The following is a 24,811-nucleotide window of genomic DNA, read 5'->3' on the forward strand; positions in this document are numbered from 1 at the left end:
GTCACCTCCTCCACCGTTGCTCACTGGCGCTCTGGCCACAGTGGGCCCTGCAATCCCTGCTCAGGGATACCTGCTCCTATGGGGCAGAGGACACATCAACCAACTCTCAGTGGGAGAATCCCCACCCAACACAGTCCTGTGCAAACCTCAGAACTTCTACAGTATTAAAAGAATATATACCATACCAATCTCAAATATTTGGATTATCTCACCAATTTTCCCTGTTGGCAGTAAGTAAAGGGTCATTTAGGCAGCCTTCCTGAAACAGGACATGCTCCTAGGTGACTTGTCGCCTCTGGTAGCAGCTTTCAAATGCAGCTTTCTGGCCCAAAGGGAGAACTCGCTGGGCACCCCACTCATGTACACACACAGTACTTTTACTGTAATGAAGTGAGTCCACTAATATTGAAACCGAGCAGGATGCTGCGGGGCCCTCCTGAGTACAAAATCCCCTCTGTGTCCCCCGTTTGTTGTTTATAGAAAGTCTTTAGTCTCCTAGACCTTCCCTGAGTTCCAAAGAGCAGATTCAAGCTGTTACTAACTAGGCGAGTGAGGGAACGCAGAAACAATGGAAAAGCAAGCCCAACATAATCTTTTCCATGATTGTTAGCTTAAAGTAATGCCTTGACTTATGACCCCAAACTGTGGAGATAATGTCCTGTGGCTTCAACTGGCTAGCCCCAAGTGGACTTAAAATTGGTGACACTGGGAAGGTCAATTAAGAACTGAAACTCCTGAACCATCACGAAGTAAATAACAAAATGCCTCAACCATTGCTTTTGCTTTCTCCTAAAAAGAAGTTAAGGGATCACAAGACCATGATTTACTAGTTTGCTTTGCAGGAACACACAGATCAATCACATTCACCAATGACAGACACAACGAGTCCCAAGACAGTGCTGGGAAGTCTGCAATTGAAGTCTTACAGGAAAGCTGAAATCATAAAGACCCCCTCCCCTTTACTTTTTTTTTTTTTAAAAAACCCTGCGCCCCTGGCCAGCCAGCAAGATGGATTTGAGACGAGTCTAGGTCTCCCGTCTTTAGGGTTGGTGCCTCCTTGACTAATACAAGTTTCTCTGCTCCAAACTCCACCATTTCAGTTTGGCCTCACTGTGCGTCGGGCACACGAACTTGGGTTTGACAACAATATTGTTCTTTTCTTTATTTTTAGGAAGACGATCAAATGCTTCGACCATTTGTACACCAGCAGTCACAAATGTTGAAGGACTTTGGGGACCTACTTGAATCCAGCTTGTGGAAACTGAAAAATGATGTTGCTCTTATAGTGAAAAAGAAGAGAGAATGTTTATTGCATATGGAATAGTGAGGCTACACCAACTGAAAACATTTGAACTTTGAGTTGGAAAGATAATTTGTGTAGCTAATAAGCTTAATTAACTTGGCTCTCAGAGCTGAATTGTGGACGCAACCTAGTCAACCCATTTCCCACTCACTCAACCTGTTATACCACTTTTAAGCAAAACTCTTCTTCAATTTGATTTAAAATCATGTAAAAATGAATCCATAACCAGGGTGAAGGTGAGGTGGGAAATATGAAAGGTGAATAGTCAGCACTCTGAGCTCTGGGATTGACTGCCTGGGGCTGAATCCATCACTAATCAATTGTGTGGTTTGGGGCAAACGACTTCCCCTCTCTAAGTCTCTTTCCTTATCTGTTACAGGGGAACGGTAACAGTACTTACTGCAGATGGTTAACAAATATAAAAGAATATAAAGAACTTAGAATGTGCTTGGCACATAGAGGAATTGATAAGCAACTGCCGTTAATATTTTCATGATTAACAGCTCCAAACTTCAAATAAAAGCTCTTTTGTAAGTTTCTTGCTGTCTCACCTAGAGAATGGTTATTTCATGCCCCTCATTTTGTATCCTTGTTCTGAACAAATTTGATATTCTACCTCCACTTATTTTCTGTCTTCATAGGTTTATTTGAAATAGGTTCAATTCATTAAGCATCGTTAAGTGCCTGTACTGTGGGACCTGTTCAGTGCAATGGCCTGGGGTGGCAGAGGTTAAGATTTACTATGACATCTGCCGGGAATTAGTCAATCTCGAAGAGATCTTGATTCCACAAAGAACTGAGATGAGTCTTAGTTAAGTCCCACGGGCACTGAGTGCTCTGGGGAAAGGCTTGTAAAGAAAACTTTTGCGGCCTTAGACAGACTAACAATAGCAGCAATAACAGAGACTTATCCAGGGCTTACTGTGTGTCAGACACTAATCTAAGTGCTATACATCTGTGAGCTCATTTAATTTTCACCATAATTCTATGAATTTGGCCCTATTACTTTCCCCATTTTGAGGCTTTAAAGGTTAAACAAACGACGCTTGTCCAGGCCACTGTAAGCAGTGGGCTGACTCTGGGACTGCATTCCTAACCAAAGGCCTGGGACCTTAATATGCAGGACTGTCCCAAGGAGCAGTTTGACTGATTTGCATAAGAACAGGAAGGAGGCAACAGAGGTGACAACTCCAATACTTGCTCCCTAAAATATAAAGTTAGGGGCACTGAAACTCTACTGGCAGGAGAGGCTATCAAGGGCTCCAAGAGGAGTCTCCCTGGGAGGGCAGAGGCATCTGGGCTGGTGACTTCAGCTTACTACCAGGACCCAAGGGCTTATGGGAGGGGCTTGGGTTTTGCCTGTAGCTCAGGTCCTGGCTGAGTGTATGCATATGAACTAAAATATAACCTGTAACCCTGGAGCCCAAGTGTGGAGCTCCATGTTGGTGATGGCAGGGACAAGGGTCAGCAAAGCATCATAGAACCCAGGAAAGCCTTTGTCCTTGAGGCAGGATAGCAGTGAGGCCATGGGAAGCAGGAACGACTTCTACCTCTTGGACTGAGACTTAAAGCTCTTGGACAATTTGCTTGAGGCAAGTAAATATACTTTCTGCAAGTGAGCAGGTGGAGCCTTGGAGGGTTAGAAAGAGTATCAGGACTAGACACTTGTACCTCAAGCTGGAAGACAGGGTCACCCAGGTGGTCATATATCAGCATCAACACTAGAGCACAACACAGCACACGTTGCAAAAGTGGAAAGATGCACATGGAGTCTCAGCCAGTAGCTCCCAAGTGCAGATCTAAGCCACGGATTCCTAGGGCCCAACCGTCATACCTCCTGAATGCAAACTGCTGGGGTCCGCTGGGGAACCTATATTGTTTGTGGTTTGGATATGCAGCTAGTCATGAGATCTCTTGCTCTTGTCCATCTTCCTGATTTTAGAGATGATAAAACCTCTTCTAAGGTCCCACAAATTAATGCACAGCTGAGACCCGATTCGACCAGCCCTGGGCAGAGGAAGCAAAGTTAGGATGGACAGTACTATCACCAAGGATCTCCCTCTTCAAGTTAAATAGACCCTCTTTCTTTTGTACAGGCAGCACAGATGGACCTCCCAACATGAATAAGATTCCTATCAATGTCATGCCTCTCACTGTAGAGTAGAAATTCCATGAAGGCAATGGCTGTCCTCTTTACATAATGAACGTAACAGAACACTTAACGTGTATTTATTATATGCTAATTACAAAAGGAAAAGTCCTTTGCCTTATTTTTGGGCTTCAGTGGAAACCTGGTTAAAATATAAAAAGTAAATTAGAGAAAAATTTTGCTTAGGCAGTGAAAATCAATAGAAACTTAGCAGCTATATCCTTAAACCTAAGGCACACAGGTACAGAACCAGGGAAAATGAATGATAAGCCCAATTATTAGCAGTACACAGACCACTAAGGAAGCACATTTCTACCACTACTCAAATACACAGGCACGTCCAAACACAGAACCACTGTTCAATTGATAATCCTTTATTATTAAACTTAGGTAAGAGTCCAAAATCAGTCAGTGTGGATGCGCGAAAAAGTAGGCTAAAATAGCAAAAACTGCAGTTTCATTTGGCAAAGGCCTACACTATGCAGAGAAATTCATGGGGAAGTGAGATCCCATTCAATATCATGGCGAGGAAAAGAGCAGTTGCCGTCTTACATGACCACCAGCCTGGGCGTGTCAGCCACACAGAGAGAGCCACCCATCCCACCCTCTGATCTTCCAGCTCACTTAAAAAACTGACCTTGAATTCTTCAATGAAAAAGTCAAACATTAATTTTTTCTCACAAGCAATAAAATCACAAAAATCAGCTAAGATTTGAAATTTATGGTAAGCTGGTACAATTCCCTGCTTGTACTATATACATATTTTAGATATGACAATCTTTTCCACATACAGTCAGACAGACTTATAGAAGAATTTCAAATATCAAATTAAAAAGCTGTTAATTCATGCATTTTATGACTTCGGTTAATTATTCAAACGTTTAGACTTCAGAGCTGCTAATGACACTAAATTCAATGCCACGCTGGTTGAGTCTGTCAATCAGCTTTGTTCTGGAGAAAGCTGCTCCAGGAGTGAAGACCCCACCCCTGTAAGACAATAACAAGATGAAACAGTGCACAAAGCCCAGCTCCAGCCCTTTCCTCTGCTAGTGTGATTTACTGGAGGACTAGCTATCGAATCAATGCAGAGCTTATGAAAACCTGATTCTTGATTCCATAATGGACTGGTTTTGGTTCCATTCCTAAAATCAGCCAAATGAGCAAGGAGCTATTATTCAAAAGTAAACTAGTACCCAGCAAACCCATCTAGGTTGGTTCAGTGACTAATGAGACTGTTTCCATGATACCGGTGTGTGTGTTGGAAGGGGCACACTGAGGGTTATTAACCCAAGTAACAGCTGCTGTTTATAAAGTCAGCCCTTAGACTCAAGAGGATCAAATATGCACATGGGCAAAATAAATTTAGGTAATCAATTATTACTAAAGCATAAACAAGACAATTTGGATGAAAAAGAAGTTTCTTTAAATGTAATGGGTAATATTTAGAAAATGCTAAATATTTTCAAAGAGTATACAAATATTTGAAGAAAATTTAATTAGGTTTCACTTTATATAATTTTTATGTTTATTACTTACTACTGTTTCAGGTCAGACCTAAATTTATTTGTTTCTAAGCCTGCAGGCCTATGCTCATTTGTAAAGTTGGCCTACTTTTAGGGTAACAGCTATATGCTCCAGAAAGATAGTTCACTTGATACTTATCTAGCCAGGATGCCATGAATCAACTCATGCTTGGGGTCACGGCTCCCACTGCCAGCTGGGTATCATTCAGCATGGATTAGGGGCTCCTGCCAATAACATTTAACTACAGGGACCTTTTTTTGAGTAGCTGACTTTGGATCTGAGTTATTTTCAGGAGGAACTGAAGCATGGCTCTCAAACTTTTCTGTCTCCTCTCATTTACTTCTGCACTGTTCCTAGAGGCCAGTAAGGAACCGTCCTTCTCACAATATTAAGTTTACCTCTATCTTTGGATCAAAGGTACTGTAAATGCTTATGTACAAACCCAATGCCTGAAAACTGAACCAAGATAAGCTAAAGTATAACATAAATGAAAAAGATATCTTCAAATTTGAAGAAAACCAGACTTACGCCTTAGGAAGATCAGAGGTGTCAGTTAGTAGAGTTATGGCTGCCTGGACCATGGCTATGGGGGTAGCCACATAGCCAGCTTCTGCAGATAACAGGTGATGAAAGAAAAAGAAAGTATTCATAAAATATGCATTCAACAACACCCAAAAATCAAATGGTAGATTTTATATCTAAGTATCAGTGTACAGAATTTCCTCAATAAATACTCTGTTCATGTAATAACAAAAATAACAACATTTATATAGTACTTATTAAGTGTCAGGAACTGTATTAAGTGCTTTAAATCCATTAAACTCATTTAATTCTCCTAACAATCTAGGCTAGTACTATTTTATACTGATTTTACAGATGAGGAAACTGAGGCATAGAGAGGTTAAGAGACTCATTCAAATTCACAAAGTTAGGTAGTGGTTGGGCCAGAATCACATGCAGGCAGCCGGCTCAAGTCCACACTCTTACCAATAATCCTAGGTTTCTTGTTTCTCTATTCATACACTACACTGATCTTTCTCAATCAAATACATCAAACTTCACTTTTAAAAAAAGACTCCATTTCTTAAAGAACAATTGAGTAACTCTCAAAGAAGTCTAACTTTAAGAAGTAACTTTAAAAAAAGTCTATAAACAAGGAGAACATTAGTGTTTATATTCATGTTAAATAAGAACATAGCTTTTCTTAAAAACCCAGGTGGAAATTTGAAAAAAAGGCAAGATGCAAAGATATCTTTGCTATTGGGCTTGATTAAAACTGCACAACAGACCCCCTGTGATCTATTAGGAATGATGGTAATTAAACTTATACTGTAATTCACAAGTGGGATTGTCTCTGTACAGTTCTCTAAAATTTACAGCATAAGTTATTGAATGTTTTGGAGTGATAGTCCTTTTTAACTATCTATCAAAACTTTTACCTTGCCCAGAAAAATGCACATGTACACACACTTTACAAACAATGTCAGGGTGATCCAGACTCCAAAAAAGCTTGGATCACAGCTTTGATTATGTTATAACTACACTGCTTTAAAGTGACCCTTGACTATAAAAATAGAACAGATAAATATCAATCAGCCCCTTGTCTTCTTAATATTAAAAATTCCATTCAGAATTACTGAATCATACTGAAAGAAAAAAAAACAGTGAGAGGGACACAACAATAAAATTGAATGATACCAATAATTCCAATCCTTCTTTTGACAGAATTATTTATCATTATTACTTAAATAATTTGTGCAAAATTTATTTCTAAAACAAACTTTAAAAAGAAACTGCTGTAATAGCACACCACTTTATAGCTTAAGACAATGTAAAACTCCCAAGCATCCTTAAGTCACATGTGAAATACCTGGTCCTTTCACCTGAGTACAAATTCTGATATTTGGTTTGTTCTTATCAGGACCAAAGCCTTGGCTGTACCCTTGACCAAAAAATGTCAACGTAAATGATGAGGCATCAATCTGAGGAAAAGAAAGCAAAGGGTTTATTAAATAAATATGTCGTTTCCTCCTTGAACACAATAAAACCTACTAATATACTTCCTATAAGACATTTTCAATAAATAAAAAAATCAATATTCTATCTGTCAGAATATCCCGTCATCCTTTACTTAAGCATGGAGCAAAAAATAATTCTTTGAAAAACAACAAGTTTTGCTGACTGGAGTGATGTTGAGAGGAGGGAGTTAGTGAGGAATAAAGCTGATATAAAGATGAGTCTTAGGTTGTGGCTGAAAGAAGAACAGCACCACCAGAATAGGCAGTTTCAGAGGAAAAGCTGGAGGTAGTTTTCATTTTAGGATAGAATATGGTACTCGGGCTTTAGATATCTGTTTGAGGTGACAAGACAAAAAAATAGTCAACAAGTAACGGCAGTATGGGCCTAGGGTATAGATATAAAATTGCTCCACTTAGAAGTGTAAAAATTTGATTCAAAAATTAAATTATAGAAGATCTATCCAAGCATCTGTCACAATCACTAAATTTAGAAATAAAATAACAAAGCCATGGTGAACAAATTTTTATTAAGTATCAACCAAGGGTCAGACACTATGTTAGGTCCTGAGACATAAATAAAGTATTAATAAAATTAAAAGAAAAGAAAAGAAAAAGAAAAGGCATTCCTGGAGCTTACAGTTTAGTATGTGTGGAAATATATACATATATATATACACACACAGATACACATAAGAGATCTAATAACAATATGAGACATGAATTAGAAGTGCAGGACTAGTTTAGCACAGAGCATTATTAAGTTTACTGAGGAAGAGGTGAGCGCATGTGCGTGAAGTTTATTACATAGAAAAGTAAGGTGAGTACCAGAAAGGAGAAACCATTATTTAAAGGCAAAACCAGACAAGGATGCCACAAGAAAAGAAAATGACAGCCAATATCACTGATGAACATAAGTGCAAAAATCCTCAACAAAATATTAGCAAACTGAATTCAACAATATATTAAAAGGACCGTATACCATGATCAAGTGGGATTTAGTTTAGGGATGCAAGGATGGTTCAACATCCATGAATCAGTCAATGTGATATACCACATTAACAAAATAAAGGATAAAAATCATATGATCATCTCAAATGCAGAAAAAGCATTTGACAAAATTCAACATCCATTTATGATAGTCTCAGCAAACTGGGTATATAGAGGGGATATACTTCAACATAATAAAGGCCATATATGACAACCCATTGCTAACATCATACTCAATGGTGAAAAGCTGAAAGCTTTTCTTCTATGGTCAGGAACAAGACAAGAGTGCCCACTCTCGTCGACAGTATTCAACATGGTACTGGAAGTTCTATCCAGAGCAATTAGGCAAAAAATTGAAATAAAAGGTATCCAGGGCTTCCCTGGTGGTGCAGTGGTTGAGAGTCCGCCTGCCGATGCAAGGGATATGGGTTTGTGCCCTGGTACGGGAAGATCCCACATGCCGCGGAGTGGCTGGGCCCGTGAGCCATGGCCGCTGAGCCTGCGCGTCTGGAGCCTGTGCTCCGCAACGGGAGAGGCCACAGCAGTGAGAGGCCCGCGTACCGCAAAAAAAAAAAAGGTATCCAAATTGGAAAGGAAGAAGTAATACCATCACTATTTGCAGATGACATGATGTTATGTATAGAAAACCCTAAAGATTCCATCAAAAAATCAGAACTAAAATGAATTCAGTAAAGTCATGGGATACAAAATCAACACCCAAAAATCTGTTTCATTTCTATACATTAATGAACTATCAGAAAGAAATATTAAGAAAGCAATCCCGTTTACAAATGCATCAAAAAGAATAAAACATCCAGGAATAAATATAACCAAGGAGGTGAAAGACCTACATGCTGAAAACTACAAGACATTAACAAAAGAAATTGAAGACCCAAATAAATGGAGACAGTCCATGATCATGGATTGAAAGAATATCATTATAATGTGCACACTACCCAAAGCAATCTACAGATTCAATGCAATCCCTATCAAAATACCAATGGCATATTTCACAGAACTAGAACAATAAATCCTAAAGTCTATATAAAACCAGAAAAGACTCCAAATAGCCAAAGAAATCTTTGCAAGAAGAATGAAGCTGGAGGTACCATGCTCCCTGATTTCAAACAATATTACAATGCTATAGTAATTAAAACAGTATGGTATTGGCATAAAAACACGCACACAGATCAACAGAATAGCACAGAGAACCCAGACATAAACCCACACATATGTGGTCAATTAATTTATGACAAAGGAGCCAAGAATATTCAATGGGAAAAGGACAGTCTCTTCAACAGATGATGTTGAAAAAACGTAACTAGACTGCTGCTTACACCATACACAAAAATTAACTCAAAATGGATTAGAGACGAATATAAGACCTGAAACCATACACCTCTTAGAAGAAAACATAGGCAGTAAGTTCCTTGACATAGGTATTAAAGTTGCTTTTTCTGAACTTGACACCAGAAACAGAAACAAAAGCAAAAATAAACACGTAAGATTATGTCAAAGTAAAACACTTCTGTGCAGCAAAGGCAACCATGAACAAAATGAAAAGGCAACCTACTAAATGGGAGAAAATATTACAAATCACATATCTGATAAGTGGCTATTACCCCCAAAATATAAAGAACTCATACAACTCACTAGCAAAAACCAAACACTTGAACTGAAAAATGTGCAGAAGATCGGAAGACATTTTTCCAAAGAAGACATACAGACAGCCAATAGGTGCATGAAAAGATGCTCTACATCATTAATCATGAGGGAAATGCACATCAAACCACAATGAGATATCACCTCACACCTGTTAGAATGGCTACCATCAAAAAACTAGAAATAGAGGAATGACCAAGATGGTGGAGTTTAGGAAGTCCCTGGACACACCAAAATTATAACTATATACAGAGCAACTATCAATGAGAACAACCTGAAGACTAGCAGAAAAGATTTTCAACAACTAAAGATATAAAGAAGAAACCACAACATGATGGTAGGAGAAGCAGAGATGCAGTGTAGGCAAGACCCAAACTCCCAGGTAGGCTACTCCCAAATGGGAGGATAATTACAATTACAAGCATTCTCCCCAGGGAGCAAGGGGTCTGAGCCTCACACTGGGCTCTCCCCAGTCCGGGGGTCCTGTACCAGGAAAACAAGCCCCCAGAACATCTGGCTTTGAAGGCTAGCAGGGTTTGCATACAGAGAGCTGGAGGGCCATAGGAAACAGGGATTACACTCTTAAAGGACTCACACAAAATCTCACATGCCCTGAAATCCAATGCAGAGGTAGTAATATGAAAGGAGCCCAGGTCAACCCACTTGCTGATCTTGGAGAGCCTTCCAGGGAGGCAGAAGGGAACTGGGACTCCCTCTGGGGACAGAGATGCTAATGGGAGCCATTTGGGGGCACCTGTTCTGCCATGAGGACACTGGTGCTGGCAAGCACCATTTTGGGGTCCTCCCTCTATCTCATTAGCACCAGGTGCTTCCCTGCCCAGTAGCAGACCAATACCAGCCCTGGGACTCCCTGGGTCCTGCAGCCAGCTATGTTGGGACCCCAGTACTGCCCACCCCAGGGGGGTGGCACCAGCCTGAGCCCCCTGGATACCTGGTGCAGCATGCCATGACTTGGCCACACCTACTATCAGGCTGGTACCAGCCCAGGACCCCCAGGGCCCTGCAGACAGCCTCTCCAGGTCCAGGCCATGCCCACCAGAAGGGCAGTAGCCTCGGCATGAGGCAGGGCCTGGCAGCCATCTGGGGGCCAGCTCTGCCTACTAGTGTGCCCACAGTAGTCAGAAAGGCCCATACAGCCCACATAGGGGGCACTGCTAGAGCATATAGCTCCAGTGACCAGTGGGGAGTATGCTGCTAGGCCCCACTGAAAGTCTCCCACAGGAGGCCATTCTCCAGGATTGCAAAATGTAACTGACTTATCTAATATTATACACAGAAATAAAAAACAGAGACATAGGAAAAAGGAGGCAACAGAGGAATGTGTTCCAAAAAACAACAAAATAAAACACCAGAAGAACTAAGATAAGTGGAGATAAGCAATCTACTTGATAAAAGAGTTCAAGATAATGATCATAAAGGTACTCAAAGATGCTTGGGAGAAGAACGGATGAACACAGTGAGAAGTATAACAAAGAGTTTGAAAATATAAAGAAGAGCCAAACATAGCTGAAGAACGTAATAACTGAAATAAAAAATACATGAGAAGAAATCAACAGTAGATTAAAGATACAGATCAGTAAACTGAGAGTAGTGGAAATCATCCAAGCTGAACAGAAAAGACAATGTTTAAAAATGAGAACAGTTAAAGATACCTCTAGGTACTAATGTACTAATTTACTAATATTTGCATTACAGGGGTACCAGAAGGAGAAGAGAGAGAAAGGGGGAGAACTTATCTGAAGAAAAAATAGCTGAAAACCTCTCTAACTTAGGAAACAGACATCCAAGCCCAGAAAACACAGAGGGTTCCAAACAATATGAACCCAAAGGTATCTACACCAAGACATACTGTGATTAAGATGGTAAAAATTAAAGATGAAGAGAGACTCTTACAAACAGAAAGAGAAAAGCAAGCAGTTACGTACAAGGTAACTCCCGTAAGGCTATCAGCTGACTTTTCAGCATAAACTTTGCCAGGAAGAAGGGAGTGGCATGACATATTTTAAAGTAATGAAAGGAAAAAACCTACAACCAAGAATACTCTACCCAGCAAGGCTATCATTCAGATTTAAAGAGAAGTTTTACAGACAAGCAAAAAGCTAAAAGAGTTCAGCACCACTAAACAGGCTTTACAAGAAACATTAAAGGGACCTTTCTAAGTGGAAAAGAAAAGACTACAACTAGAAATATAAAAATATGAAAGGAAAAATCTCATCGGTAAAGGCAAATATATAGTAAAGGTAGTAGACCAACTACTTGTAAAGCTAGCAGAAAAGTTAAAGGACAAAAGTAGTAAAATCACCTATTTTTACAGTAAGTAGTTAAGGGATACACAAAATAAAAAGATGTAAAATATGATTTCAAAAACATTAACATGGGGCTTCCCTGGTGGCACAGTGGTTGAGAGTCCGCCTGCTGATGCAGGGGACACGGGTTCGTGCCCCGGTCCGGGAAGATCCCACATGCCGTGGAGCGGCTGGGCCCGTGAGCCATGGCCGCTGAGCCTGTGCGTCCGGAGGCTGTGCTCCGCAACGGGAGAGGCCACAGCAGTGAGAGGCCCGTGTACCGCAACAAACGAACAAACAAACAAAAAACCAAAATACATTAACATGGGGTAGGGGGCAGTAAAAATGCAGGGTTGTTAGAAATGTGTTCGAACTTAAAGAGATCAGTAACTTATAATAATCACAAATATATACAGGGTGCTATATATAAACCTCATGGTAACCCCAAACCAAAAATCTATAATAGATACACACACACACACACACAAAAAGAGATCCAAACATAACACTAAAGATAGTCATCAAATTACATGGGAAGAGAGAAAAAGAAGAAAAAATCAAAAAACTACAAAAACAACCAGAAAACAATTAACAAAATGGTAGTAAGTACATACCTATCAATAATTACAGTAAATATAAATGGAATAAATGCTCTACTCAAAAGACGTAGAGTGACTGAATGGATACATAAACAAGACCCATATATATGCTACTTACAAGAGACTCACTTCAGATATAAAGACACACATAGACTGAAAGTGAGGGAATGGAAAACAGTATTCCATGTGAAAAAAAATGAAAAGAAAGCCAGAGTAGCAATACTTATATCAGAGAAAATAGACTTTAAAACCAAGACTATAACAAGAGATAAAGATGGATATTACTAAGTAGAAAGGGACCAATCCAACAGGAGGATATAACAACAATCCAACATAGGAGTACCTAAATACATAAAGCAAATCTTAACAAACATACAAGGAGAAATTGACAGTAACACAATCATAGTAGGAGAATTTAACACCTCACTAACATCAATGAACAGATCACACAAACAGAAAATCAATAAGGAGACGCTGGCCTCAAATGACATATTACACTAGATGAACTTAATAGATATATACAAAGCAATCCATCCAAAAGCAGCAGAATACACATTCTTTCCAAGTACACACAGACATTCTCCAGTATAGACCACATGCTAGGCCACAGAATAAGCCTTGGTAAATTTAAGAAAATTGAAATCATATCAAGCATCTTTTCCAACCACAACACTATGAAGCCAGAAATCAACTATAAGGAAACACTGCAAAAATCAAACATGCTACTAAACAACAAATGGCTTAATGAAGAAAGAGGATATCAAAAAAATACCTGGAGACACATGAAAGTGGAAACACAACAATCCAAAATCTACAGGGCACAGGAAAAGCAGTTCTAAGGGGGAAGCTTACAGCATTACAAGCCAACCTCAGGAAACAAACAAACAAACAAAATTCAAGTAAATAACCTAACTTTACACCTAAAGGAACTAGAAAAATAAGAACAAACAAGACTCAAAGTTAGTAGAAGGAAAGGAATCATAAAGATCAGGGCAGAAATAAATGAAATAGAGGCTACAACAACAATAGAAATGATCAATGAAACTAAAAGCTGATTCTTTGGATAGATAAACAAAATTGATAAACTTTTAGCCAGACTCATCAAGAAAGAAAGGGAGCTCAAATAAATAAAATCAGAACTGAAAAAGGAGAAGTTACAATTGATATCACAGAAACACAAGGGATCATAAAAGATTTCTGAAACAACTGCATGTGAATAAAATGGACAATATAGAAATGGATGAATTCCTAGAAATGTACAATCTCCCAAGATGGAATCAAGAAAAAATAGAAAATATAAACAGACTGGTTACCAGGAATGAAACTGAATCAGTAATTTAAAAAACCCTCAACTCCCAATAAACAAAAGTCCAGTACCAGAAGGCTTCACAGGTGAATTCTACCAAACATTTAAAGAAGAGTTAATGCCTAACCTTCTCAAACTATCCCAAAAAAATGCAGAGGAAGAAATGCTTCCAAAGTCATTCTTATGAACGTGCATCACCCTGATACCAAAACCAGACAAAGATATCACAAAAAAAGAAAATTACAAGCCAATATCATTGATGAACATAGATGCAAAAATCCTCAACAAAATGTTAGCAAACTGAATTCAACAATACATTAAAATAATCATATACCATGATCAAGTGGGATTTATCCTGGGATGTAAGGTTAATTCAATAACTGCAAATCAATCATTGTGATACAAGGTATACAGGGAACATACTGGGTATACAGGGAACATACTTCAACATAATAAAGGCCATATATGACAAGCCCACAGTTAACATCATCCTCAATGGTGAAAATCTGAAGGCATTTCCTCTAACACCAGGAACAAGACAAGAGTGCCCACTCTTGCCACTTTTATTCAACATAGTATTGGAAGTCCTAGCCACAACAATCAGACAAGAAAAAAGAAATACAAGGAATCTAAACTGGAAAGAAAGAAGTAAAACTGTCGCTGTTTGCAGAGGTCACAATACTACATGCAACAGATCCTAAAGATGCCACCAAAAAACTATTAAAACTAATAAATGAATTTAGTAAAGTTGCAGGATGTGATACAAAGTTAATATACAGAAATCTGTTGTATTTCTATACACTAACAACAAACAATCATTAAGAGATTAAGAAAACAATCTCATTTACAATCGCATCAAAAGGAATAATACAATACCTGAAAAATTATAAGACGCTGATGAAAGAAACTGAAGACGACACATAGAAAGATACACCATGCTCGTGGATTGTAAGAATTAATATTGTTAAAATGACAATACTACCCAAGGCAATCTAGAGAATGAATGCAACACCTATCAAAATACCAATGGCATTTTTCACAGACTGAGACCAAATAATTCTTAATTGTGAAGTCAAAAGACCTCAAATAGTCAAAATAATCCTGAGAAAGGACAACAAAGCTGGAAGTGTCATCTTCCCTAATTTCAAACTATACTACAAAGGTACAGTAATCAAAACAGTATGGTACTGGGAATTCCCTGGTGGTCCAGCCATTAGGACTTCATGCTTCCACTGCAGGGGGCACAGGTTTGATTCCTGGTCATGGAACTAAGATCCCGCAAGCCACATGGCATGGCCAAAAAAACAAAAAACAACCCAAAAAACCCAGTATGGTACTGGCAGAAAAAAACAGACGCATAGATCAATGGAACAGAATAGAGAGCTCAGAGATAATCCCACACGTACATGTTCAATTAATCTACGACAAAGGAGGCAAGAATATACAACAGGAAAGACAACCTCTTTAATAAATTGTGTTGGGAAAACTGGACAGCTATATGCAAAAAATCAAACTGGACTACTGCCTCACACCATATAGAAAAATAAACTCAAAGTAGATTAAAAACTTAAGTGTAAAACCTGAAACCACAAAAATCTCTAGAAGAAAATATAAGTAGTATGCTCTTTGACATTGCTCTTAGCAATATTTTACTGGATATGTCTCCTCAGTCAAGAGAAACAAAAGCAAAAATAAACAAGTGGGACTATATTAAATTGAATTTTGCACCGTGAAGGAAACTATCAACAAAACAAAAAGACTGCCTACTGAATGGAAGAAGATATTTGCAAACAATGTACCTAATAAGGGGTTAATAACTAAAATATACAAAGAATGTATGTAACTCAACATCAACAAAACCCCAAACAACCTGATTAAAAATGGGCAGTGGAACGGAATAGACATTTTTCCAAAAAATATATATAGATGGCCAACAGACACATGAAAATATGCTCAATATCACTATCATCAGGGAAATGCAAATCAAAACCATAATATCACCTCACACCTGTCAGAATAGCTATTATCAAAAAAGACAAATAAGTGTTGATGTGGAGAAAAAGGAACCCTTGTGAATTGTTGGTGGGTATGTAAATTGAATGCCACTATAGAAGAGAGTATAGAGGTTCCTCAAAAAATTAAAAACAGAACTAGCATATGATCCAGCAAGTCCACTCCCAGATATTTATTTGAAGAAAACAAAAACACTAATTTGAAAAAAATATATGCATCCCCATGTTCACTACGGCATTATTTACAATAGCCAAGACGTGGAAACAACCTAAATGTCCACTAATGGATAAAGAAAATGCAGTGTGTATATATGTATGTGTGTGTGTGCGCACGCGCGCGTATATATATTAAGGTCATATATACAGAGAACAGATTGGTGGTTGTCAGAGGCAGGGGGTAGGGGTGGAAGAAATCAATGAACTGGATATTTTTTTTAGATTAAATAAATTGAATAAAAAATAAAGATAGGAGCTTTTCAGTACATTTATCAAAATTAGGTAACTATTATTTAAAAGTAGCAACAGATTCATCTACTAATGTATGCCCAAGATCATATGCTGTCAAAGGCCAATAATACCAAAGAAGATGAATTCCAAATAAAAACAGGAGGAAGCCAAGTTGGATAAGTTTCACAAAAGAAACCAAGTGGACTTCCTTGGTGCAAAGATATTTGGCAGCTTTCTCAGGCATGACAACTTTTCCTTCCCATTTCCCTCACTTCATTCTACAACATGTAGCCTTATAAATACCTGAGCATTACATTATAAATTGTAAGTGAGTTCATGAGATCTGAGCAGAGATTATTTTAAAATAATAGGATGAAAAAAATAAAATAATAGGATGGCATCCAGGCCTTTCAAGGCCTGATTGATTGTTCACTATACACTAAATCTCCCAGAATTAGTGTTGGCAAGTAGAGAAGAAAGGAAAAGAGGAAACAAATAGGGAGAGAAGTTATTGATTTTTTTCTGTCCAAACATGTCTAAGGGAGAGGATAACTCTTCCAGGCTACCTGCACTGTAGTCCATCTCTTGTGAAGATTGATTCCACCAAAAAAAAAAAAGTGAATTGTCTTCTGTAATTTGCTTAAATGGAGAGAATAAGTAAGCAGGACAATGCCTTGTTCTGAAATTATCTTACCTACCTAATAGATATATTTCTGGTTAATTAATTGCATTCTGGTTTATATACCTCAGGTTCTTGTGAATTAGTTACAGTGAGTAACCAATTCTTCTGGCCGTGATAAATCTAAACAGTGTTAAGAACCCATATAATGATTAGTAAGTTTCAGCACTGGAATCAGGACCATTGTAAGCTCTTCCTTCTTTTCACACTTACACTGCTCCTACACCAGTGGTTTCTAATTTTTAACTCAAGAACCCCTTTCGGGGGAAAAAGTCGAGAAGGGATGCAGTAGCATGGTGGATCGCAGTCTAACATGGCTAGAACATACAACTGAAGAGGAACAGGGTGTGAACAAAGTCAGACACACAGGCTGTACTTGTCTCGTCCCCTGCCTGAGGCACACATGCTATCTGATTGTAACCCTCTCAGGCATGACACATTCAGTATGAGACAATTTTCAACAGTCTCTAGGATGCTACTACCAATTAATCAGAGTTGGTATAAAAAAAAAAAAAGCCTATCTGCTATCCAGGGCTAGCTCATGAAGGCCCTCACATCTGCAGAGATGGACTTCAGTCACTGGTGCTCTAGGAGTGTGGACCAAAATAACCCAAACATCACCCAGAACCTTCCTACCTCTACATCAGTGATTCACAACCTTGGCAGTGCATTAACATTACTGGGGAGTTTTCAAAAAGCCCAGTGCCCAGGCCACATTCCACACCAATCAAACCCGCATCTCTGGTCATTTGTTTTGGGCTCTCTCCCAAAGCTGAGAACCACTGACCTATCCTTCGAGGCCCCACTCCACACCTACTGAATCAGAATGTCCAGATGCCAGGGTCAAAACATGTATTTGAAAAAATCTCACTGGGTGATTCTGATATATAAAGTCCCAGCTGTAAGAGTCATTGTCAAAGCAATAAGCCAGGGAAGTATTTTAAAGAAGGTGATAACAGGGTCAGATTTTATTGTTTATTGAAGTATAGTTGATTTACAGTATTGTTAGTTTCAGGTGTACAGCAAAGTGATTTAGTTATACGGGTGTATATATATTTTTTCACATTATTTTCCATTATACGTTATTACAAGATATTGAACATAGTTCCTTGTGTTATATAGTAAATCCATGTTGCTTACCTATTTTATGTATAGTAGTTTGTAGCTGTTAATCCCCTTCTCCTAATTTATTCGCCCTTTCCCCTTTGGTAACCATAAATTTGTTTTCTATCTCTGAGAATGTTTCTGTTTTGTATATAGATTCATTTGTATCAATTTTTAGACTCCACATATAAGTGATATCATATAATATTTGTCTTCCTCTTACTTCACTTAGTATGGTATTCTCTAGGTCCATCCACCTTGATGCAAACGGCAATATTTCATTCTTTTTTTATGTCTGAGTAATATACACCACATCTCCTCAAACCAATTGTCTGTTGACGGGTACTTGGGTTGTTTCCATGTCTTGGCTATTGTAAATAGTGCTGCTATGTACATTGGGGTGGATTTATCTTTCTGAATTAGAGTTTTCCTCTTTTCTGGATATATGCCCAGGAGTGGGATTGCTGGATCATATGGTAGCTCTATTTTTAGTTTTTTAAGGAATCTCCATACTGTTTTCCATAGTGGCTGTACCAATTTACATTCCCACCAACAGTGTAGAAGGCTTCTCTTTCCTCCACACCCCCTCCAGCATTTATTATTTGTAGACTTTATGATGATAGCCATTCTGACTGGTGTGAGGTGATAGCTCATTGTGGTTTTGTCATTTCTCTAATAATTAGTGATGTTGAGCATCTTTTCATGTGCTTCTTGGCCACATGTATGTCTTCATTGGAGAAATGTCTATTTAGATCTTCTGACCATTTTTTTTTTTTTTTTTTTTGCGGTACACGGGCCTCTCACTGTTGTGGCCTCTCCCGCTGCAGAGCACAGGCTCTGGACGTGCAGGCTCAGCGGCCATGGCTCACGGGTGCAGCCGCTCCACGGCATGTGGGATCCTCCTGGACCGGGGCACGAACCTGCATCCCCTGCATCGGCAGGCGGACCCTCAACCACTGCGCCACCAGGGAAGCCCTCTGACCATTTTTTAATTGGATTTTTTTTGAATATTGAGTTGTATGAACTGTTTGTATATTTTGGACATTAACCCCTGTTTAGCTGCATTGTTTGCAAATGTTTTCTCCCAGTCCGTAGGTTGTCCTTTCATTTTGCTGATGGTTTGTTTTGCAGTGCAAAAGGTTTTAAGTTTAATTAGGTCCCATTTGTTTACTTTTGCTTTTATTTCTTTTGCCTTGGAATACAGATCTAAGAGAATATTGCTATGATTTATGTCCAAGAATGCTTTGCCCAGGTTCTCCTGTAGAAGTTTTATGGTATCGTGTCTTATATTTAGGTCTTTAAACCATTTTATTTTTGTATATGGTGTGAGGGAGTGTTCTAATTTCATTGACACATGAAGTTGTCCAGCTTTCCCAACACCACCTGCTGAAGAGACTGTCTTTTCTCCATTGTATATTCTTGCCTCTTTTGTCAAAGATTAATTGCCTATAGGTGTGTGGTTTTATTTCTGGGCTCTCTATTCTGTTCCATTGACCTGTTTTTGTGCCAATACCATGCTGTTTTCATTATGATAGCTTTGTAGTATTGTCTGAAGTCTAGAAGGGTTATGCCTCCAGCTTTGTTCTTTTTCCTCAGGATTGCTTTGGCAGTTCTGTGGTTCCATATTAATTTTAGGATTATTCGTTCCAGTTCTGTTAAAAATGTCATGGGTAATTTGATAGGGATGACATTAAATCTGTAGATTTCTTTGGATAGTATGGCCATTTTAACAATATTAATTCTTCTAGTCCAAGAGCATGGGCTATCTTTCCATTTCTTTGAATCATCTTCAATTTCCTTTATCAATGTTTTACAGTTTTCATCATATAGGTCTTTCACCACTTTGGTTAAGTTTATTCCTAGTTTTTTTTTTTTGATGAGATTTTAAACAGGATTTTTTTTTTACTTTTTCTTTCTGATATTTCATTGTTAGTGTAAAGGACTGCAACAGATTTCTGTATATTAATCTTGTATCCTGTTACCTTGCTGAATTCATTTATTAGTTCCAATAGTTTTTGTGTGGAGTCTTTAGGGTTCCCTATATAGGGTATCATGTCATCTGCAATTTTACCTCTTCCCTTCCAATTTGGATATCTTTTATTTCTTCTTCTTGTCCGACTGCAGTGGCTAGGACTTCCAATACAATGTTGAACAGAAGTGATGAGAGTGGGCATCATCTGTCTTGTTCCTGAATTTGGTGGGAAGGCTTTCAGCTTTTCACTGTTGAGTTTTATGTTGGCTATGCGTTTGTGGTAAATGGCTTTTATTATGTTGAGATACGTTTCCTCTATACCCACTTTGGTGAGAGTTTTTATCATGAATGGATGTTGAATTTTATCAAATGCTTTTTCTGCATCTATTGAGATGATCCTATGATATTTGTCTTCTCTTTTGTTAATGTGGTGTATCACACTGATTGATTTGCATATGTTGAACCATCCTTGGGAAGAGAGTCAGATTTGCATCATAGATTTCTTATACAGCAGTGGGAAGATGAATTAGAAAGAAATCATAGGAAGGCTATGAACAGTTCAGCTGAAAGATAAGGGCCTGCACTATTAACAGTGAAAAGACAACCCCACAGACTGGGAGAAAATATTTGCAAATCACATATCTGATAAGGGATTAATATACAGAATATACACAGAGCTCCTCGAACTCAACAATACAGCACAAAAATGGGCAAATGACAAGAATAGACATTTCCCTAAAGAAGATATACAAATAAGCCAATAAGCAGCACATGGAAAGAAGTTCAACATCACTAATCATTTAGGGAACTGCAAATCAAAACCATAATGAGAGATCACCTCACAACTATTAGGATGGCTACTATAAAAAAAAAAAAAAAGGAAATAGCAAGTGTTGGTAAGGATATGGAGAAATTAGAACCTTTGTGCACAGTTGGTGGGAATGTAAAATGGTGCAGCTACAGTGGAAAATAGTTTGTTCGTTCCTAAAAAATTTAAAACTAGAATTACCACAGGATCCAAAAATTGAATTTCTGGTAATATACCCAAAAGAACTGAAAGAAGGGTCTTGAAGAGATATCTGCACACCCAATTTCATAAAGGCATTATTCAAAATAGACAGAAATAGAAGTAACCCAAGTGTCTATGGACAGATGAATGGATAAGCAAAATATGGTATATACAATCAGCCCTCCATATTCATGATTTCTGTGTCCACACTCATCCAATGTCAAATCCAAATTATTTGGGAAAAAACTTCCAGAAATTTCCAAAGAGCAAAACTTGAATTTGCCTTATGCCACCAACTATTAACATACCATTTACAATTATTTATGTAGTATTTACATAGGTATTATAAAGTAATCTATAGATGATTTAAAGTATACAGGACAATGTCTATAAGTTATATGCAAATACTATGCTATTTTATATAAGGGACTTGAGCATCATGGATTTTGGTACCTGTGGGGCATCCTGGAACCAATCCTCTGAAGATACTGAGAAACAAGCCTATATACAATGGAATATTATTTGGCCTCAAAAGAAAGGAAATTCTGACACATGCTACAACATGGATGAACTCTGAGGACATTATCCTATGTAAAATAAGCTGATCACAGAAGGACAAATTCTGCATGATTCCACTCATGATGTTCTAGTGTGGTCAAACTCATAGACACAAAGTAGAATTGTGTTTGCTAGGAACTGGGGAAAAAGGGGAAAGGAGAGTTATTTTCTAATGGGTATAGAGTTTCAGTTTTGCAAGATGAAAACAATTCTGGAAATGGATGGTGGTGATGGCTGTATAATAATATGAAAGTACTTGATACCACTGAGCACTTAAAAATGGTTAAGATGGGGAATTTTGTCATGTGTATTTTACCACAATTAGAAGGAAGAGAGAGAGAGAAGAGAAGAGAAGAGAAGAGGGATAAGAGCCTGAACTAAGGTAGTTATGATGGATTTGGAGAAAAATCTAGAATGATGCCTACGTTCAGGACTGGGCAGATGACAGTGCCACCAACTGAGATGGGAAACACAGAAGGAAGAAGAGGGTTCAGTGGAAATACGTTTAGCTTTTACACATGAAATCTGAAGTGCCTGAAGCAGTTATATTGAGGATACCGGACAGATGGTAATTCAACTTATCTACCATGGGGATCCAGGGTGTGTGAAAGAGGAAAGGGAAGGGAAGCTTGGAGGAGGGGGAGAGAAGACGTAAAAAAGGAGGAGATAATGAAGGAGAAAAATTGAAGAGTAAAAATATTTGAAATCTCTATGAAGTAAAGAGAATATAATTTCTGGAGCCAGATAGCTGGGTTCTCATCCTAACTTGGCCATTTACTCACTATAGGACTTTGGCAAGTTTCTTAGCCTCTCTGTGACTCATTTTCCTCATTTGTAAAATGGAGATAACACCTCAAGGAGTGTTCAAAAAGACTGAGTAATCTAATTTATGTAAAGAATATAAAAGAGTGTCTGAACCACAGTAAGTGCTTCATCAGGTCTTAGCTGTTATTTTCACTACACTGAGGAAAAGTAAAAATGAAATAAAGAAAAATATTATTTTAGAGACCTGGATACAAAGGAAAGAGTTACCTGTTTTTGTGTTGGACCTTGTTTTGAAAAATAACCAAAGGAGAAGAGCCATGGGAACTAAAGGAAAAAAAAAAACCTTTAGTGATATTTTCAAAACTTCATGGAAAATACTTCTAAGGTCTAATTTCATAGAAATATTACTTACTTTTATGAGGAGTTGCCTTCCAATGCCAAACTTCACAAAGAATAAAAAGAAAAGTCCAGCAAACATCAGCTTAATAACAGAGGTGACACCTCCCACAGTTACATAAGCAGCATACTGAACCTAGATGAAGAATATAAAGTCAGGATGTTACTCCCTACTTTCTTAGACCAAGTAATACAAGAATGTTAGCTACTAATAACTTACTCTATAGTCATAAATATCAAACAAAAGCAGTTTCCATTTTATGAATGTGTTATGTTCCAAAAGCTTGTCCAGAAATCAGACACTGGGAAGACTTTTTTTTTTTTTTTTTTCCGAGGTACGCGGGCCTCTCACTGTTGTGGCCTCTCTCGTTGAGGAGCACAGGCTCTGGACGCGCAGGCTTAGCAGCCATGGCTCACGGGCCCAGCCGCTCCGCGGCATGTGGGATCTTCCCGGACCGGGGCACGAACCCATGTCCCCTGCATCGGCAGGCGGACTCTCAACCACTGTGCCACCAGGGAAGCCCCCAGGAAGGACATTTTTTAAAAGAAATTATTAAAATGGGCAGAAGGCGTAAATAGACATTTTCCAAAGAAGATATACAGATTGCCAACAAACACATGAAAGGATGCTCAACATCACTAATCATTAGAGAAATGCAAATCAAAACTACAATGAGGTATCACCTCACACCGGTCAGAATGGCCATCACCAAAAAATCTACAAACATGGGCTTCCCTAGTGGCGCAGTGGTTGAGAGTCCGCCTGCCGATGCAGGGGACACGGGTTCATGCCCCGGTCCGGGAAGATCCCACATGCCACAGAGCAGCTAGGCCCGTGAGCCATGGCCGCTAAGCCTGCACGTCTGGAGTCTGGAGCATGTGCTCCGCAACGGGAGAGGCCACAACAGTGAGAGGCCCGCATACTGCAAAAAAACAAAACAAAACAAAACAAAAACACTACAAACAATATATGCTGGAGAGGGTGTGGAGAAAAGGGAACCCTCTTGCACTGTTGGTGGGAATGCAAATTGATACAGCCACTATGGAGAATAGTATGGAGGTCCCTTAAAAAAATAAAAATAGAACTACCATATGACCCAACAATCCCACTACTGGGCATATATCCTGAGAAAACCATAATTCAAAAGTAGTCATGTACCACAATGTTCACTGCAGCTCTATTTACAATAGCCAGGACATGGAATCAACCTAAATGCCCATCAACAGATGAATGGATAAAGAAGATGTGGCACATATATACAATGGAATATTACTCAGCCATAAAAAGAAACGAAATTGAGTTATTTGTAGAGAGGTGGATGGACCTAGAGTCTGTCATACAGAATGAAGTAAGTCAGAAAGAGAAAAACAAACACTGTATGCTAACACATATATATGGAATCCAAAAAAAAAGGGTTCTGAAGAACCTAGGGGCAGGACAGGAATAAAGACGCAGACGTAGAGAATGAACATGAGGACACGAGGAGGGGGAAGGGTAAACTGGGACAAAGTGAGAGAGTGGCATGGAGCTATACACACTACCAAACGTAAAACAGACAGCTAGTAGGAAGAAGCCGCGTAGCACAGGGAGATCAGCTCGGTGCTTTGTGTCCACCTAGAAGGGTGGGATAGGGAGGGTGGGAGGGAAAAGCAAGAGGGAGGAGATATGGGGATATATGTATATGTATAGCTGATTCACTTTGTTATACAGTAGAAGCTAACACACCATTGTAAAGCAATTATACTCCAATAAAGATGTTAAAAAAAAAATTGTTGCAAAAGGTAATTAGCTCCCCCTACTTGAACACAAAAGTCCACATAATCTACATATAAAAAGTCCATAACAATATACCTGAGTTTAACAATTATACATTATAGAGTGTACACTCCACTTACAATCTCTTCTATAAGAAAATACTCTCGTTTTTTGTTTTTTTTTTAAACTTGACACAGTTTCCTCTTCAAGTCTCAGCAGTGGGAATAATTACTTCCCTCACCAAATGGAGTAGGATAGT

General features: G+C 38.6%; 2 protein-coding genes across 2 annotated transcripts in view; one reads left to right on the forward strand and one right to left on the reverse strand.

The window, feature by feature from the left end:
• The window catches only part of LOC309819682 (kinesin-like protein KIF28P), a gene marked incomplete at its 5' end in the record, with an annotated part of 86,220 nt that extends 84,295 nt beyond the window's left edge, over nt 1-1,925 (forward strand). Inside the window, 1 exon segment of the mRNA XM_082650060.1 lies at nt 1,172-1,925. Within this exon segment, the coding sequence (XP_082506186.1) occupies nt 1,172-1,324 (153 nt within the window). The 3' untranslated portion in view covers nt 1,325-1,925.
• A 1,695-nt stretch (nt 1,926-3,620) lies between these two features.
• The window catches only part of SCCPDH (saccharopine dehydrogenase (putative)), a 40,908-nt gene continuing 19,717 nt past the window's right edge, over nt 3,621-24,811 (reverse strand). The window contains exons 8-12 of the mRNA XM_082655815.1: nt 22,813-22,932; nt 22,668-22,724; nt 6,847-6,958; nt 5,505-5,586; nt 3,621-4,439 (exon numbers count right to left, since the gene is read on the reverse strand). Coding sequence (XP_082511941.1) covers nt 4,334-4,439; nt 5,505-5,586; nt 6,847-6,958; nt 22,668-22,724; nt 22,813-22,932 — 477 coding nt within the window. The 3' untranslated portion in view covers nt 3,621-4,333. The remainder of the gene's footprint in view (nt 4,440-5,504; nt 5,587-6,846; nt 6,959-22,667; nt 22,725-22,812; nt 22,933-24,811) is intronic.

The sequence above is a fragment of the Grampus griseus genome, assembly GCF_964374135.1.
Source record: "Grampus griseus genome assembly, chromosome: 1".
In the NCBI taxonomy this organism is placed as follows: domain Eukaryota; kingdom Metazoa; phylum Chordata; class Mammalia; order Artiodactyla; family Delphinidae; genus Grampus; species Grampus griseus.